Source organism: Sceloporus undulatus, chromosome 2 (assembly GCF_019175285.1).
Source record: "Sceloporus undulatus isolate JIND9_A2432 ecotype Alabama chromosome 2, SceUnd_v1.1, whole genome shotgun sequence".
Taxonomy (NCBI): domain Eukaryota; kingdom Metazoa; phylum Chordata; class Lepidosauria; order Squamata; family Phrynosomatidae; genus Sceloporus; species Sceloporus undulatus.
Genome location: NC_056523.1, coordinates 206,477,910 through 206,495,393, shown reverse-complemented (window position 1 = coordinate 206,495,393; position 17,484 = coordinate 206,477,910). Strand labels below are relative to the sequence as shown.

General features: G+C 40.8%; 1 protein-coding gene across 1 annotated transcript in view; it reads right to left on the bottom strand.

Annotated features, from left to right (window-relative positions):
- Nucleotides 1-17,251, bottom strand: part of UGCG (UDP-glucose ceramide glucosyltransferase) — a 40,871-nt gene extending 23,620 nt beyond the window's left edge. Inside the window, exon 1 of the mRNA XM_042452008.1 lies at nucleotides 16,899-17,251. Coding sequence (XP_042307942.1) covers nucleotides 16,899-16,996 — 98 coding nt within the window. The 5' untranslated portion in view covers nucleotides 16,997-17,251. The remainder of the gene's footprint in view (nucleotides 1-16,898) is intronic.
- Between the last annotated feature and the right edge of the window lie 233 nt (nucleotides 17,252-17,484).

Sequence of the window (17,484 nt, the reverse complement as noted above, 5' to 3'; positions counted from 1 at the left end):
TAGGAAGGGCATGGGAATGGCTAAGGGTTCCTCAAGACACATTCTCATAATTACAAACTATGATTTTAAATTTGAACAACAAGCCATACTTATATACTTATTTTCATGGCTGCAAAGTCAATCCAGTATGTTTGCTACCAGACTTCCTAATATGTTTGAACTCGTCTTCAAAGAAGAAAAATATAAAATGCAGGGGACTGATCAAAAGACAAAACAAACAAGAGAGAAGTTCTTTCATGTAAATTCCCATTTCATGCTACCCTTCCAACGGTACTCCACATAACTAAATGGGTCCACATAACTAAACAGTATAACTCAGAATAATTTAGAAAGGCAACAACTGCGCTATGAAACCTGCTTACATGGGCAAAATGGGAAACAATCCCAAACAATCCCAAATGGGAAAATAATCAAGCATACACTTTCTTATTGTATTTGCTTTCACGCAGTCAGATGGAAGAAGTTTGATGGCTATTACTGCTAATTTCACCCAGGTTTCCCCCTAGACCACGAACTGAGCAACATGAAAAATTAGCATTCACTTAACACTTCACTTTACATCTTGTAAACAAAAGAGTGCTCTAACAAGAGAAAAATCACATTGGTCATGATCAACAGTTTCTATCTGAGTTTGGTAACCAATTATTTCTACTAGCTAGTAGAATTATACTAAGCATGGTCTCTGCACATACAAAATGACATTCCTTTTTCCATAAGGCAAGTACAGCCTACATTGCCCCCCCCTCACAAAATTAAGAACAAATAGCTTCTTTATCTTGTTTGATTATTTCCTAAACCTGCTTCCCTATGAACCAGAGTCTCTTAAAGCTCCTTTTAGAAATTAGGAAGTAACTTCACATTCTAACACACGTTAAGTACAAAATTATATAAGCTCTTCCAAAAATATAGTCCTGCTTTTCACAGTTCTCAGTAAGTAGCTTTCTTAATTGTAACGCATACACTTTTTCCCCTTAAGCAGACCTTTGATTCAGTGCACCTAGAATCACAGAGTTGGATCCAGTCCAGCCCTCTGCTAAGCAAGAATAAACAATCAAAGTACTCCCGACAGATGGCCATCCAGCCTGTGTTTAAAACCCTCCAGAGGAGGAGACTCCACCGCTCTCCAAGGTAGCGTGTTCCACTGTCGAACAGTTCTTATGATCAAGATGTTCTTCCAAATGTTGAGGTGGTATCTGAACCCACTGCTCGTGTCCCTCTATGGAGCAGCAGAAAACAAGCTTGCTCTATCCTCAGTATGACATCCCTTCAGATATTTAAACATGGCTATCATGTCACTTCTCAACCTTCTTTACCTACAAATACAGGAATGCATTTGTGTCAAGAATAGAATCTACGACAAATTTGTTTTCAATACTAGTAAGATTTCTTCCTTGAAGAAGAAATCTGCTAAACTTTTCTTCTCGAAGGATAAGCTGAGTACTGTAATGCAACCATTTCACCAGACCCCCATCTCCTTTCTATGAATAAACAGCACACCATGGACAACATAGGAAGCTGTCTTATCCTAGGAAAGACAATTAGGACATCTAGATCCAGGGTGGGCAAAGTGTGGCATGTGGGTTGCATGCAAACCCCCTGCCCAGGGCTGATTTTGTAAACCCAGGGGCATTTGCCACAAAATGCCCAAAACGGATGTCTAGGGGGTATGGAGGGCATTTCCAACAGATCAGTAGACACCCCAGAGAGCACAAATTGAGATTTTACAGATTTTTTTTATTGCCTCAAAATGCCTGGAAATGTCCTCTAGGGGCCCACGAAGTCTACAATTGCTGCAATTTCTCCCCTACAAGGCTTTGGCAGTAAAAGCTTTTTTCTTTTTCTTTTCTTTTTCCTTCTTTTTTGTAGTGCCAGTGGCCCTCCAAAGTCTCCTAGAGGGCTGCTAATACAGCTGCTAATCTCCCACAGTTGCTCACCCCTGATCTAAGTCAATTAAACATTCCTCTTGAGGATTTTTTTTCTCCTTCACAAAAACCTTTTACAGTCCTACATTGAGATGCCGTAAGATGGAGTTAAGAATTCCTCCATACAAAAACACATATTTCCTACTAACCTACTCTCTTAGTTTCCGTGGGATTAAGTAAGCCTAACTATGCACGAGATTGGGCTACAATCCTTACAATGAACATGGCATTGGACTGCATGCAGCCTTCCATGCCAAGGTGAAAGTCAGAGACTCACCAGGCACTTTAGTGGTTACGTTAACCAAAAACTGATCTTAGTACAATTGTTGTTGTGCACCTGAGTCATTTCCAATCTATAGGGATCCCAAGGCAAATCTATCACAGGGTTTCCTTGACAAGATTTGTTCAGAAGGGGTTTGGCTTTGCCTTCCTTTTGAGGCTGACAAAATGTGACTTTCTCAAGGTCACCCAGTGAGTTTCCATGGCTGAGGGGGAGGACTCCAACCCTAGTTTCCCACTGTCCTAGTCCAACACTCAAACCACTACCCCACACTGGCTCTCCTAACACAATTATAAGCCCGATTTCACAAACACCCAAAGGATATTCAAGGTCTTCACACTTTGGAATGAACTTCAAGCTGAACTGCATCAACACATTTTTTAATGACTTTTGGAGAAAAGCATAGCAACTGCTTTACTAGGTATGAGAAATCTTAGGGTAAGGCTCTAGGAAAATTTGTCTTTTTAATGTTATTTTTGTTAAGGACAGTTTTAACACCATTTCTCTTTATTATGTTAGCATTAGTTATTTTACAAGATGACTTCAAAAGATAGAGGAGCAGGATAAAATATGAATGTGATCTCATGAACATCCTATTTTACTAGTAGGATGTAACATGCTTCATTCACCCTGTGCTGCAGAGTCCAAATTCTTAAACTTTAATTTTTAAAGATATACTCACAATGCAATAGTGTGATATATGATAATATAATCAACAATGCAATGATGTAACAGTATTGAGCTAAGAAATGGATAACCAGTATTATCGAAATGATCTAGAATCCTCATTTAGCTTAAATTTCTGAATAGCATGCGATTGGGGCTATTGTAACACAGTTCCATTTTTAGTTCAAGATGTTGTGTTATTTGTGCAATGTGTTATAGGGGTAATAAAGTTGTTTTGGGGGTAATGCATGTTTTATGTTTTAAAAGTTAATAAAATTATTAATGAAAAATTGAAAGTGCTTAACAGTATATGCCATACTTAACACAGCTCAAGTGTGTGTTCAGTGTCAACCTTTTTTTTTAATGCAAAGATCTACTAAAATGCATCTTCTTTAACACATACATTCAAATATGATGGGAAACTACACAAATATGAAGAATGAACACAGTACTCTGAGACATATTTTCCAATATTTATACTGTACATATGAGGACTTCTTTTAACACTGACTTCTGTCTCGGTCCTACAACTGTTGTTTATGTATTTGGTAAGTAAAGGACACGCACCGTCACAATTTTCAAGGAACCATATGTACTAGAAAGTTTGTCTAAAAATATCCACAAAGTCAAAATGTTTCCATGGGGTTAACAGAATTACGACAGCATTAATATGTTCCTCCAGCTAGTACTACTAGGGAGCTTATCACATGGACAAAAGCGGCCTCCAAAACGCACCTGGGACCCAGGCTGCACTTGCCCAGCAGAATCAGCAGCGAGCTATGTGCAATAATTCCTGCCTGTATCCCGCAACTCAGCTGCACCACACTGGGATGCAGTCGGGGTTTTTTATCCATGCAATAAGCTCCTGGCTCTTCCAATATTTAGCTGGATTTTCACTCTCACTCCCCCTGCTTTTAGTGTAATTGAAGCACTGATTTTCCAGAATGAAGCAGAAGTAGAAAGTAAAAACAAGGTATCATATTGTTCTTAATGAACTGGTGCATTATCCAGCAATGATCTTTCCCCATAGGGAAAAATCTTTTGTAATGTCTGCTCATTATACATCAATTCAGTAAAAGGTTCTCTGCAAAGCTAATCTGAAGTCCCCATTTGCAATTTTTACTCAAGATGAACAATCTCTCTAAACTTTACTGTGTTAGTTTGTCTCTAAAGGAAAGGTTTTAATTACAAATTTATACATAGATTAAATGTGCCAGAACAGAGGGCTGCCATTCTTAGTTGCATGTACAACTATCTCCATTATTCCTCGAAGCAGAACAGAAATAAAGACCTAGGCACACAACCTATCAGAAAGTCTCTAGATCCAGTAGTAGCACCTTGAGTAATCTGCCATATCTTCCAGATAGGAAACATGGTAGGTTCTGAGTTAACTCACAGTACAGTACTTCATCCATTTATTTCTTAGTGAGAAGTCCAACCCACCTGCCTTTGCAAGTGTTCGCATATTAGAAAAAAGTTACAGTCAGGCATGGACAAATTTCAAATCTCCAAGGTACAGTACAACATGTCAAAGAACCGAAAACCACAAAACATACACAAACTAAAAGCATGCATTGAGTTTATGTACCTTGATTTGTATGGCTAGTTTGATTTTTTTTAACTCTGATCCAGAAGAATATTCAGAGGGAGTGTGTAATTTCTTTACTACTGGCATTTCAAATTGCTTGCTTTCTAGTGTACTGCAGGTGCATTACGTATAAAACACAGAAGGTTGTTTAAGTGAATACTTCTTCCATTGGGCATAGGACAGTGATTGTCTTTCCTTATGCCTGTGATTCTTACAATTTGATGAAACCATGTTTTTGCAAGACATTTCCATGGAAAGAAACAGATTAGATGTTGGATTACACATCACAGCAAACTTCAGCATCAGATTAGAAAGGGTACACTGAACTCATTGCTTGCACAAACCAATTGCACAAGCTCCTTTCCTGTAAACTACAAAAAACAGTGCCAGCCAATTTCTCCCTGGGGGGAGTGAGATCCCTAATCTAAGGCCCCATGAAAATGGTGATGACTAGAAGATTAAGCTCCATCATCATTTGAATTTGAGTCTACAAAGAATTTGTGGGGGAGAACAGCAAATTTCTATGCCTTTCTGTTAATCTTGGCAGCCTTCTCTCATCTCTTCCCAGGGCATATGTTTGTCTTTCTGGCTGAGCCTGCTATTCTGTCCTCCATGCTATTCATCCTTCAGCCATCACACCTCTCAGTTACCACCAGTTTTCCTCTTTCCCTTATTCTTCTTCTTTCTCCCCCCGCAATTGTTGTTTTATGCCTTCAAGTAAGTTCCAGCTTAGGGCAGCACTAAGGTGAACCTATCATGCCCAAGGTTACCCAATGGATTTGCAGGGCCAAGATAGGATTTGAACCTCTTCAATGTCTTCTCTCCACCTCCCTCTTGCACAGCCCTTAAAGGAGTGCAGTTAATGCTATTATTGATCTCTTCCTTTAGATGGGTAAGAAGGGAAATTTTTACTATTCCTAGTAAGTTAAAAAGATTTTCCAAACCTTTTGAAAGAGAAAACAATCTCACCACTGCAACTAGAGGCTTGTTTCAAGTTCCACAAGCAAGCAAATACTGTTGATCTCCCTGATTACCAGCTGTATCTTTTTCACCAGCATCATTTCAAAAAGCAGAGGTTCAAGCTCCCCAACTAAAGTAAACCACCACTCCTTCCAAAAATATACCACTTCCTTCTATAGTAGTGACCATTCTCACTACTGTAATACCAATGATATGCTTTCTGTATGAGGAACTCTCTCAGCTGAGTTCCATCAGTACAGCTAAACAGTTAAACATGACTAATGCTGACTGGTGCCCCACTCTGGCTTGGAATGAAGCAAGAGTAACATGATACAATAGTTATCAGCATTTTGAATTTATGAGAGTACTATGCAACCCTCACTAGGAAGGAGGTAATCAAGTTGCCCTTGCTAGGAGACATTCAATCACACACTGGCCACAATTTGGAAATGGGGAAGTGGCTTCTGACTACCAAGTTTAGAACTTTATATATATCCTTAAAGTTAAAAATCAGTTGGGGCATCACAAAATGCGATATCTCCAGGACTCCCTATCTTCTACTGCTCAGGTCCTGTAAATTCATGCCTGTGGCCTTAGTCCATCTAACATACCATCCTCCTCTCTTTCTACTTCCCTCCACCTTTCTTGGCACTATTGTCTTTTACAATGAGTCATGCCTTCTTCATGACATGGCTAAAGTATGACAACCTCAACTTTATCATCTTGGCTTCTAGGGGGATTTCAGGGTTGATCTGTTCTAGGACCCATCTGTTTGCCTTTTTGGCTGTCCACAGTATCCTCAGCACTCTTCTCCAGTACCACATTGCAAATGAATTGATTTTCCTCTGATCTGCTTTCCTCACTGTCCCACTCTCACATCTGTACATGGTAGCAGGGAAAAAAATGGCTTGTACGAATCTAATGTTTGTGCTCAGTTGTATATCTTTACATTTTAGGATCTTTTCTAGTTCTTTCATAGCTGCCCTTTCCATTCTTCTTCTGGTCTCTTGAATGCAGCCCCCATTCTGATCAATGTTTGACCCAAGGTACATGAATTATTTTACTATTCCAATTTTCTAATTGTCTAGTTTGAATTTGTGTAGATCATCCTCACACACATAAATAGTTGGGACCCAGCTACCATCATGAACTATGATGTGACATTGCTGCTAATGGGGCAACAGGGACAAAGTATGTTCAATCACCTTTTTAAAAAGTCCTACATAAAGCAATGTCCTTAATGGAGGAATACCCTGGTCTTTTCCAGAAACGGAGGCCTTGTGGATATCAGATGGGAGATTATGGGTGGCTGGTGAGGAGAAATACAATCACACATTTTGGCAATCACATATTCTTTCCCTGCTTTCTTTTTGCAGACAAAGAAATACTGTTCTATTCTGACAGGCATTTGATGAGTAATAACATAAGACCCCTCTTATACAATGGCTTGGATACTGCTCATCACTGTGCTTGTATGTGTATGTCCATGTATGTGTGTTTTAATATATGCTTTAGCAGTTTTTAATTTTTCTGATTGTTTAATTGTTGTATTTTGTGGATTTTTAATAATGTGTTTTAATCGTTGTAAGCCGCTTTGAGTCACAATCAGGGGGAAATGCGGGATATTAATGATGATGAAGATGATACCTTTCTACTGGTCCAGACTGGAGGGAATGTATGAAAAATGCAGTCCTTTTCCTGGAATAAATTTGAGAACAACAAACCTGCTTCACAGTCTGCAGAGAACCAGGCGTGAAAAAGTCCTTACAATTGGTTTTCTTAACTAAGGGGCTGGACAGATGAGAAGAAAGGGGCTCCTCCGGATCACTGCCAAGGCAGCCGCATGGGCTCAGGAACGATCTGCCCCAAAATGGAGCTGTGAAATACAGCTCCCTTCCGTGCCACTGCCAAGGTGCCGTTAGTGCCCTGGAGCGACATGGCGATGTCTCTTGTGTTGTGCCCCATTTGGACACGGCACACAAGGTACGTTATCAGCACATGTGGCGTGTAGACATGCACCCCCCAAAATGGCGCCGGGAGAGCGCAGAGCATGCGGACGCTTCGTTCTCCCAAGCCCTAATTTTGGCTCCAAGCCGCTGCAAAGCGGCAGTCTGTACCGAGACTTAGTTACCACTGGGGCTGGGCTGTGGGTGGACATTTACAGATACCCTCCCAAACAATATGATTCTGATCTGGATCTTCTGGGGCAGCCATTTACTGAAGAAAAATCAATCACGGGGCTCAGATTTGGTTTGTCTCCCTTCAACACAACACTCAAATGCTTAAGAACAAGTAGGAAGAAAAAATCTGGAGATCATCAGGAAGAAGGCACTTGTCCTGCTGATCATTCATTTGGGTCTTTAAATTCTCCCTGCCCTGGGTCTATTTTATTAGGAAGAGGAGGAAAAGATTTAGCAAACTGTAGTAAAGATTTTAGTTAGGATAGTGCTCTGGAGTGTTTTGAACACTATACAGTATGAAGTATTATTATTTAATAAGTAGATTTAAAATGTTCTCTATTTTGAAGGGAATATCTAAACTAGAAATACACTGCAAATCATGCTGATGGGAAAAAAGATTCTTGCAAAATGTAGAAGGACTGAGAAGTTACAGAAGTACAGTGACACAAAACAGTTTCACTAATAAGGTAAGAGTTCTCTATAGAGGATTACAAGTGTATTAAGGATGAAACCATAATCAAAAGCAGGGTGGAACACACATTGGATCAGCAGATCTCTGAGTGAATCAATTTAAACCATGGCAAAATTAAATAAATAAATATAGATACGAAAGAACAAAAGGATGATTTAAATCAATAAAATAAAGCTGAAATAAATCAATTTCATCTATTTGGGGAGGTTGTGTGAGGATCTTGGGTCCTAAAAATTCCTTTGGATGCTGCATGAGGCTTAGAGATGACATTTTCTCCATCACCAATGAAGATAATAAAAAGAGTTCAAAAATCATCAATTCATCTCCATCCTATTGCTCAAAGGTAGAGAAAGGACACTGAAAAGAGTGAAGAACATGGACTATTTCATACCTATTTAATCCAGCTCTTACAAAAGAAAGCTATAATGAGATTTTGAAATGAATATAAAAGGGTAAAAAAACCTTCTTTTAGGAAACTTGGATTCATTTCTGTTGGAATTACTAATATATATGAGGCATTTAAGAGTATGAAGGATGAAAAAGAGAAGTAAAGGAATCTAGATGCTCTAGAAAGACTAATTTATCTTTAACACTTTAGGCAATACCTTTAGAAGATATCAGGAATACACTAATTTTCAAGTAGTTAGATGAAAATGAAGAGATTACTAACAGCCAATAAGATGCACATGAAATTCTTGTACAAAAACTTGAGAAACGTACGCAAGAGTCTAATAGTTTTAAAAGATATAATATAGCTAGTTTAAAAAACCTATATGAAGAGGTCAGTAGTTAATGCAAAACACAGCTGATTAGAGAGCAGAATCTAGGAATGCTAGGAAAGGTTCAATGCCCTCCAGTATAATTACCAGTAAACTTGTGAAAGAGTGCCAGTTTTTCAGAGAATACTTCATTAACTGTTAACTGCAATTACAGAGGATATTTTATTAGTCTTCATTAAATGTTTCAAAGAAAATATTTAGTATTATCTTTTAAAAAACAACAACACACAACTCTAGAAATATTAGCAGACAGAATTATATGGGAGCCAAACATTATACCCAAAAAGGGGAGAGAAGCATCAAAGCACACACATATTGGAAGCAAGGAATTAATGAACAGGTATAGCAGATCAATGACCTGGTCTCTTACCTTTAAATAAACACACTCCCAAATACACACAAAGACTACTGCTCTCTCCACAGAATTTTAAAGTAGCCATAGAGGATCTGTATCAGTACTAGGTAGGGCCAATTGACGTAGCTGCCATGCTAGATCTAAATAAACCCCAAAATTGTCATTAAATAAGCAAAATAAAAGATGCTTGCAAGAGCAAAACTCATTATACTTCAGCAGCAGAGGTTTTTTTAAACATATGAAACACATTTGGCTCTAGCAATGTGTAATCAGGCGGTAATTTCACCTCATGTGATAGCCAGACTCCTGAACATAGAAATGTGGCCCTTGAGCTCTAGGGAATATGGAGGGTGCTTCTCTTTGAGTAGGTAAGAAATTATATGTATATACTCAGAGACATTATTTGAAATACTAAGAAAGCTCTGGGTTTAAGAGGCGTTGTAGCCAATGTGTAAGTAATGTGCAAGATGGACTAGATGGACCTTTAATCTGATCTATCAGCACCTTCCTTCCTTTCTTAGGGAAAAAAAGCTCCATTGCCAATTCTATGCTGAACCAGACAGAATTGCCCAAGAGTGATTTAAGGATTCTAGTGAACGACTGATGTCAACAATAGGATGACTGATCACAGTCAGTGTCTTCTTCAGTTCAGCTGAACAGAAAGGAAGCAATGATGTAAATAAGAGAATTTGTCACCTAACCCTGGATCCATTTGTGGAGCCTTCCCAAATGTTCTCTTCCTCACCGCACATTCACTTATGATTTTCCTCTCAATTTCCAAAACGAAGACAGAAGTAGAATCCTATCCCCTTCTAAAAGGTCAGGCATACTGTACAGTGGTGCCTCGGGTTACGAAATTAATTCGTAACGCGGCCGCTTTCGTAACCCGAAAAGCCTTCGTAAGCCGAATTGCCATAGGCGCTAATGGGGAAAAGCCGCGATTCCGTGCGAAAAAGCCGAAAAAAGCACCAAAAGTTTTTTCGTAACCCGAAAAAACATTCGTAACCCGAAACAATAATTCCCTATGGGATTTTTTCGTATCCCGAAAATTTCGTAACCTGGGTATTTCGTATCCCGAGGTACCACTGTACAGTGAAGTCTTAAAAAGTTAGCCTCTTATATTCTCTCTCTCTCTCTGGCTTTACTTCGCGAACAAAGATTCAGGAAGGACTCATCCCGCGCATTTCTACAAGCGCGTTGATGACTAAAAAGGCCAATCCGAGATAAACAAGTCCGGTTGCAGAAAGCACAGCAGAAAGTCTCTTGGGTGATGTTTCTTATACAGTACTACAGCAACCCATAAAATACAAGAAGACAGAAAAAAGAAGCAGTACAATCAGTGCACAACAATACTGTGGATGTCAGACACCTAAGATCTACTTTTACTATCAGAGAGAGATCCAGAAAGCAAGAGACAGGCACTGAGGTTTGCTTACCAGAGTCCTGTCTCCTTTTGTCTTTGGCTTTTTGTTCATGAGAAAAAGTAGCCAGCCTCTCTGAGTCTGCCTATTATGTGAAAAAGTGAGGTTGGACAGATGTAAACACTCATTTTTGTTCCTATTATTAGGATGGAAAATGAAGGTAAGCCCTAGCAGTTGACACAATGCATTTGAACTGTGTTTAGGATAAGTACCTATCCAAGAGATGCTTTTGAACATTACCCACCATAACAGGGGGCTAGCACACATGCAGCATGCAACTTTCAGGAAAAGGATGGTGGAGAAGGATTGTTCAGCTGCTTCCCTGGCATTGATGGAAGTGTCACATGACCATCTACTCCCTCTAGAGTTAGGGCCCAAACAGACAGGCCAAAATAAAGCTGCTTCGGGTCACTTTGGAGGTATGCTGTTTAAATGATGCATGCGTCCTAAGAGGCCAAAAGCCATGCTTCAATCCTAAGGACCAGAGTGCAGCTTTAGTGCAGCTTCTGGCTTCTTAAGATGTGTGTGTCATTTAAACAGCATACCTCCAAAGCAGCTTTATTCTGGCCTATCTGTTCGCGCCCTACGTCTCTGTCTCAAACAAAACTTAAGAAGTCAGGGAAGCTGACCACTCCACTGCTCATTTTTTTCTTCAAGTAGTAGTGCAAGTCATGAGAGATTGTATACTTTGTTCGCAAGAGAAAACTCTTACTAGCCAAGCTGACCAAGCTCATGCTTACAATACACATGGCATTGGACTGAATGCCTTCTTACATGATGAAAGTCAGTCTCCCACTTCGGTAGCACCTTAGTAACTACTTTCATCAAAGACTGACCTTAGCACAACTGTTGTTGTGTGCCTTCAAATCATTCAAACTTATGGCAACCCTAAGGTGAACTTGTCAATTTTGTTCAGAAGGGGTTTGCCTTTGCCTCCCTTTGAGGCTGAGAGAGAATGACTAGCCCAAGGTCATCCAGTGGGTTTTCTTGGCTGAGCAGAGATTCGAACCCTGAACTTATACATAAAAGCTTTGTCAGAGATTTTCTAGGATGCTTTAAAGCAATATCAGAGATTAATAACTAATAAAAAATGAGAAACATTAGAGTCCCTATTATTAAAGTGTTACACTGATGCACTGGATGAACCACAGAACTGGAAATTCATTCTGGGTGGAGAAATCTTAGAACACTTATGCCACTGCTTCTAGATATCTGAAACTATGGCAGATAATTTAAACAATGAAAAGTTCTTTAATTTACCATAAAGAAATACACAAAATTTAATTCTCGATGAATTCTGGATGAAATGGGTTTTTTCTTCCAATGTGCAGTGCATGTTTTACTAGGATCTACCAATTTTCTTGGGCCTTTTCAGACTACACAATCAGCCAGGAATCTTCAGAAACCGAAACAGAAATACAAAGGCCCATGTTCAGATGACATAACAAACCATGGAATAAAGTTTTACGGTTTGTTTAGCTGCTCTGTTGCCATGTGGCTTGTGCTGCAGTTCCTGCATCCCCCTGACATGTCATCAGAGCCAGGATTCAGTTTTACATCTCTTAACTGCCGCTTAAATGCTAGCAAGGCTGAGCTTGGGAAACCCATATAAATTCAAATAATAATCTGATAGTATTGGTCAACGTCTCCTTAAAAAGCATATGAAGCGTTATCATTGTCCATGTTTCTTTTGGCCTGTATACAGTCATCCATTATTTTGCCATCAGCAGTTGTCCCCACAAGGTTGAAGAGAACAGCAACTTTTACAGAGTTGCAAAAACCATTTTTATGAACAGCTATACATCATCTAGCAACCATTCCTTACTTTCTCAAAACGAAAAGCCACTATGTAAAAGACTACAATTTTCAGCAATGTACCTCTAGGGGGAAGGGCCTCTTTTCATGAGGCCATTTTTTCTGTTTACAATCAGACCCTACTAAGCTATTTTTCCTCCCACAAGAGAAACGATACAGAGATTTCTATCTTTCTCCTACTGCAGAGAAGCTGCTCTGGGCAATTCTGAGCAGAAAAACAGCCTGAAGGGAAAGGATTAAGTAAACCTCCTCCTCCTCCTCCACCCAACACTATTCTGGCCCAGATTGTAACCTATGGCAACTGCTTTTCATTTTCAAAGGAGAGGAATACTTCAGGTGAAACCTATGGGATCAGCTCCACACTTGATTTACATCCTGTCTTTCTCCCAATGTGAACCCACTTATTCCCATGAATTGTTAGTTGAGCAGCTCAGACATCACTGATCACCTGTCTGGTGAGGAGGCCAAAAATGGAGCCTGTCTCTAGGGATGCACAGAGAAACAGCTTTCTATCTCACTTTCTGTTTAGCTTTCCAAATCATTATTGGCAAATATGTTTATAATGCCATGTGTGAACCTATAACACGCTCTTTTTTAAACAATACATATTATTCTGGAACTTTCAAATATTAAAGATTTTGACATGTTTCAGATCTCATGAATCCTCATTATTGACTATGCAGTTCAGCTACATTACGAAAGACCCAGCTGTCCACCTCTGAATTAACAGGACCCCAAAGAAGTGACACTTTTAAAATGTGGGATCTGATCCATAGATAATCCAACTGTAAAAAAAAAAAAAAATCTGTGTCGCATCATAATGGCAAATTTCTACTTTACCCAGTCTATGGAAAAACGCGAAAAATGTTTTCTAATTCAGTCCAAGAAGTCAGCTTCATCATTCCCCATTACTGCACACTTACTTTACATTACTATCCTCCGTGAGAACAACATTTTGATTCATTATACGGTACAAAGCTCTTAGGCTATTAAGGGAGACATCTACTTTCTATCTACAGAGCACCATGCTACAAATTATCATAAGGCAATTCAGGTTACGTATTAGATACAGTTTCTGTTACACAGAACCTGACTGTAAGAATTATTACCATGTCCTGAAACATTGTAATCAAGTTTCTTCCTCAGGGGCTTATGAAAAACATAGCAGGAGTGCTTGGGTTTAGCTTTTAATGCCACGGTGAAGTCGTTGGCAGCATCTTAAACATTTACTGAAAGAATATAACGTATAGTTAGTGCAGATACTCAGTTGGAAAGAGTGCTTGCTTGCTTGCTTGCTTGCATGCATATATATGTGTGCGTGTGTGTCATATGCTTATTATTCTGCTGTGCACAAACTGCTTCGTCTACTTACTGCTACATAATGTTCAATGAAACATCAACCTTGCCCCTGTACTATAACAGAGCGCAGGCAAATGTCTAATTAACAATTTGTAAGCCACTCTGATAGCCTTTTGGCTGAAGAGCGGGGTATACATTATTATTATTATTATTATTACCACTTGTTCAATGGATGTCATGACTTTCTGAATCACTTTTCTATAGCAGCAAAAAGACCTTGGGCACATCTTCCATGATCTCACAATGTCTGAGAGTTACTTTTTGCTGGAGTGGAGTAATACAAATTGCTGTGCAACATGTATTCAACAGGAACAATTCCTTCCAAATGTCACTTTATAATTTAGTGACCGGCAAAGCTATTCTGTAGCGTCCTGTTAGGATTGTGCAGCCAATATCCAGCTGTGTTTCACAGCTTTTCAACATGCAAGAAATTCTAGACTGGACTTATTTATTCCATAGGTTATAACATTGAAAAGTGTGATGCTCTGCCCTTATGTCTTGAAGATTCATGGGGAAACTGGGTGTTGTAATAGAATTAAGTGCCATAGTAAAGTTATTAAGACTTGTAAATAATGGTCCAGCATTCTAGATAGTTAATGGCCTTTTGAACCGGTATTATTTTAAAATTAAAGTGCATCACTGCATCACCTTGGTATTATTAACACAGGCATATGTACAGCCATAGAACTAAAAACAATAATTTCAATACAATGCTCCAAAAACCTACACACAAGAAGTGTAGGAACACTGAATTTCCCCCAAACTTTTTGTGTTACCCACAAAGCTACCTGTAGTAAGAAACAAAAGGCAAGGCAGGTAGTATCAGGTTCATGAGAAAAAGTAATTATTCTCTCAGTATTTTCCCTGTATACTTCTTCCTTCCCTAAGTACTGTATAAATATTCCGTGTAAACACCCTATAATTCATTAATCACCACTTATCTGAAAGAAAAATAATACGTCCAGTAAGGTTTTCTCTAAAGCATTTCATTAAAGAAGATTCCAGCACACATTTGTTTGCCTTTCCTGTACAACACAGCTATGTTTACACAATCTTATTGGTGACAAACCTAGTGCAATGCAAATGCAAAAACAAACCTATGCAATGCTGCCTCTTTAAATCATGTGTTCTGCACCGCATTTTGTTTTTATACCCTGAAGGAAGCACAACAGGCCGATCTGTGTCACTAGAAACCCCTTTAAAAGCAACTATGCCAAACCTGTTAAAGACTAAGACACACACTTAAAACATCGCGGCTGTATTAAAATAAGAAGCGAGGAGCATACACTGTTGTGATAGTGACACCAGATTGAGAAAATGCCATGAACAAGTTGTCATGTACAGTCTATACTGCAAAGAAATAGGGGGACATGGCCATGTTCACCATGCTAATCTCTTTAGCAGAAAAAACAACCCACCAAATATATAACACATATAAAGAAAACATTGCTTAATGCTGTGTGTATAACTATGTGTGTAATGGCTGAGACGGAGTATTGGTCATGTATCTGAAAGAGAGCTGAAGCCATTCTGTAGCTATTGGCTGGAAGCATACAAGTAATACAGGTGTATGAAGAGTCAACATGATTTTGCAACACAATCAACCGATGATTCATAAACAATCCGTGCCTTAGATATATGTTCAGGTTCATAATCTCTAGGTACATACGAGCCACCGCTGTTCCTTGGACACGGTATCTGAGGCTGCATCCACACTGCAGAAATAATCTGGTTTGACCCCACTTTAACTGCCAGAGCATAATGCTATGGAGTCTGCTATGGAACCAGAGGTGCCGCGACAAACTACAATTCCCAGAATTCCATAGCACTGCGCTGTGGCAGTTAATGTGGGGCCAAACCGGATTATTTCTGCGGTGTGGCATCAGTAGTACAGTCCTGAAAACCGTCATAAGGAAGGGATTCAAAAACATGAGGTCCATTGCAACAAAGGTATGAGCTGGGAAACACATTGGAAGAGAAGGGAATGGTGACTGTTCTCAGCTGTATTTGACCTACCAATGTGTGTGTGTGTGTGTGTGTTTGCCTTTCTCTGTCACCCTGAACAGTCACTGAGTAAATCAAAGGGGCGAGGGAGCCCATGGATACACACACACCACACAAAGCCCAGGAACAGGTCCACTGGGGCACATACAGAGGAAAGGTGGCCAAGGGAGGGCTGTGTCCCTCTGAGAACCAGCCATTCTCTGATATAAGAGGAATAAAGGGTTGGGGGGAGGGAGAAAGGAAGATACATACAAGACTAGGGAGGCTTGCATGGGGGTGTCTAGAGACAGCATTTGGGCTCTGGGATGGGCAAAGCAAGGCAGGTGCCTCACCTATGGAAACCCAAGGAGGGCTGCCAGAAAGGGAGAGGGGCATCTCCAGGGGAGGGAGGGGAAGGCAGAAGAATCAGAGTTGGAAGAGACCCCAAGGGCCATCCAGTCCAACCCCATTCTGCCATGCAGGAACTCTCACTCAAAACATCCCCAAAAGATGGCCATCCAGCCTCTGTTTGAAGACCTCCAAGGAAGGAGACTCCACTGTGGAACAGCCCTTACAGTCAGGAAGTTCCTCCTAATGTTGAGCTGGAATCTCTTTTCCAGTAGCTTGCATCCATTGCTCCATATTCTATTCTCTGGAGCAGCAGAAAACAAGCTTGCTCCCTCCTCAATGTGCCCCCCCTTCAAATATTTAAACAGGGCTCTCATTATCAACTCTTTAACCATCTCTTCTTCAGACTAAACATCCCCAGCTCCCTAATGTGTTATACACACACACACTGTGTATGTATGCATGTATATGTATATACACACACACACACACAGCGTTTGAGTTGTCCCGATAAAGGCTTTCTCTGGAGATGCCAGTCACACAGCTGAATAAACTCTTCTAGAACATGGCTCGAAAACCCCCCTGGTAAAGGTACCAGTGTCTGATGGACCATCTCCCTGAGTCTCTCTCTCCTCTCACAGCTCTTTATGGCTTCCAGAGCCCCTTCACTGCTCTTCCAGGTGAGGCCTGACCCAAGCACCAGGCGCCGTGTCTCCATTGATTCCCCCCCCCTTCTCTCTCTCTCTGAGCATCCCGGAGGCCTGACTTACGTGTAGACGATGGACATGAAGTGCATGAGCCAGAGGACCAGGAAGAGGACGAGCCCGAAGACGGCGAGCCCCTCCAGGGCCAGATCCAGCACCGCCATCCCCGCCGGAAGTAAGATGGGAAGGAAGGGGCGCAGAGGAGGGGGCGAGCCTCCACAGAGAGAGTAGAGATCCGGGAGGCTCCTCCCCTGGCTCTCGCGTATCCTCCACAGACAACACACGCAGCGCACGGGCGCCTTCCCTCTCGACCGCGCTCTCCCTTCTCCTTCGCCTGCTGCTTAGTCCTCTGCCGCCCCGCTCTCGCCGCAGCCGCTCGCTCCCAGCTCCTCCCCTCAATGCCGAGCCCCAACCGACTCACCTCGCGCTGACAAGACAGCCACGCCCCGCCCCCTTTTGGGGGAACCAATTCCCCGCCCTCGCCGCCTCACAGGCCACGCCTTAACTTTAGCCCCTTCTTTCTCTTCAGGACCACAGCGCAAGGCCACGCCCCCTCTTTACAGGCAGCGTCCATCTCCCTCAAGCCACGCCCTGCTTTAACCCCGTCTTTCTTTCACCGCAAAGCCACGCCCCCTTTTTACAGCCCCTGAAG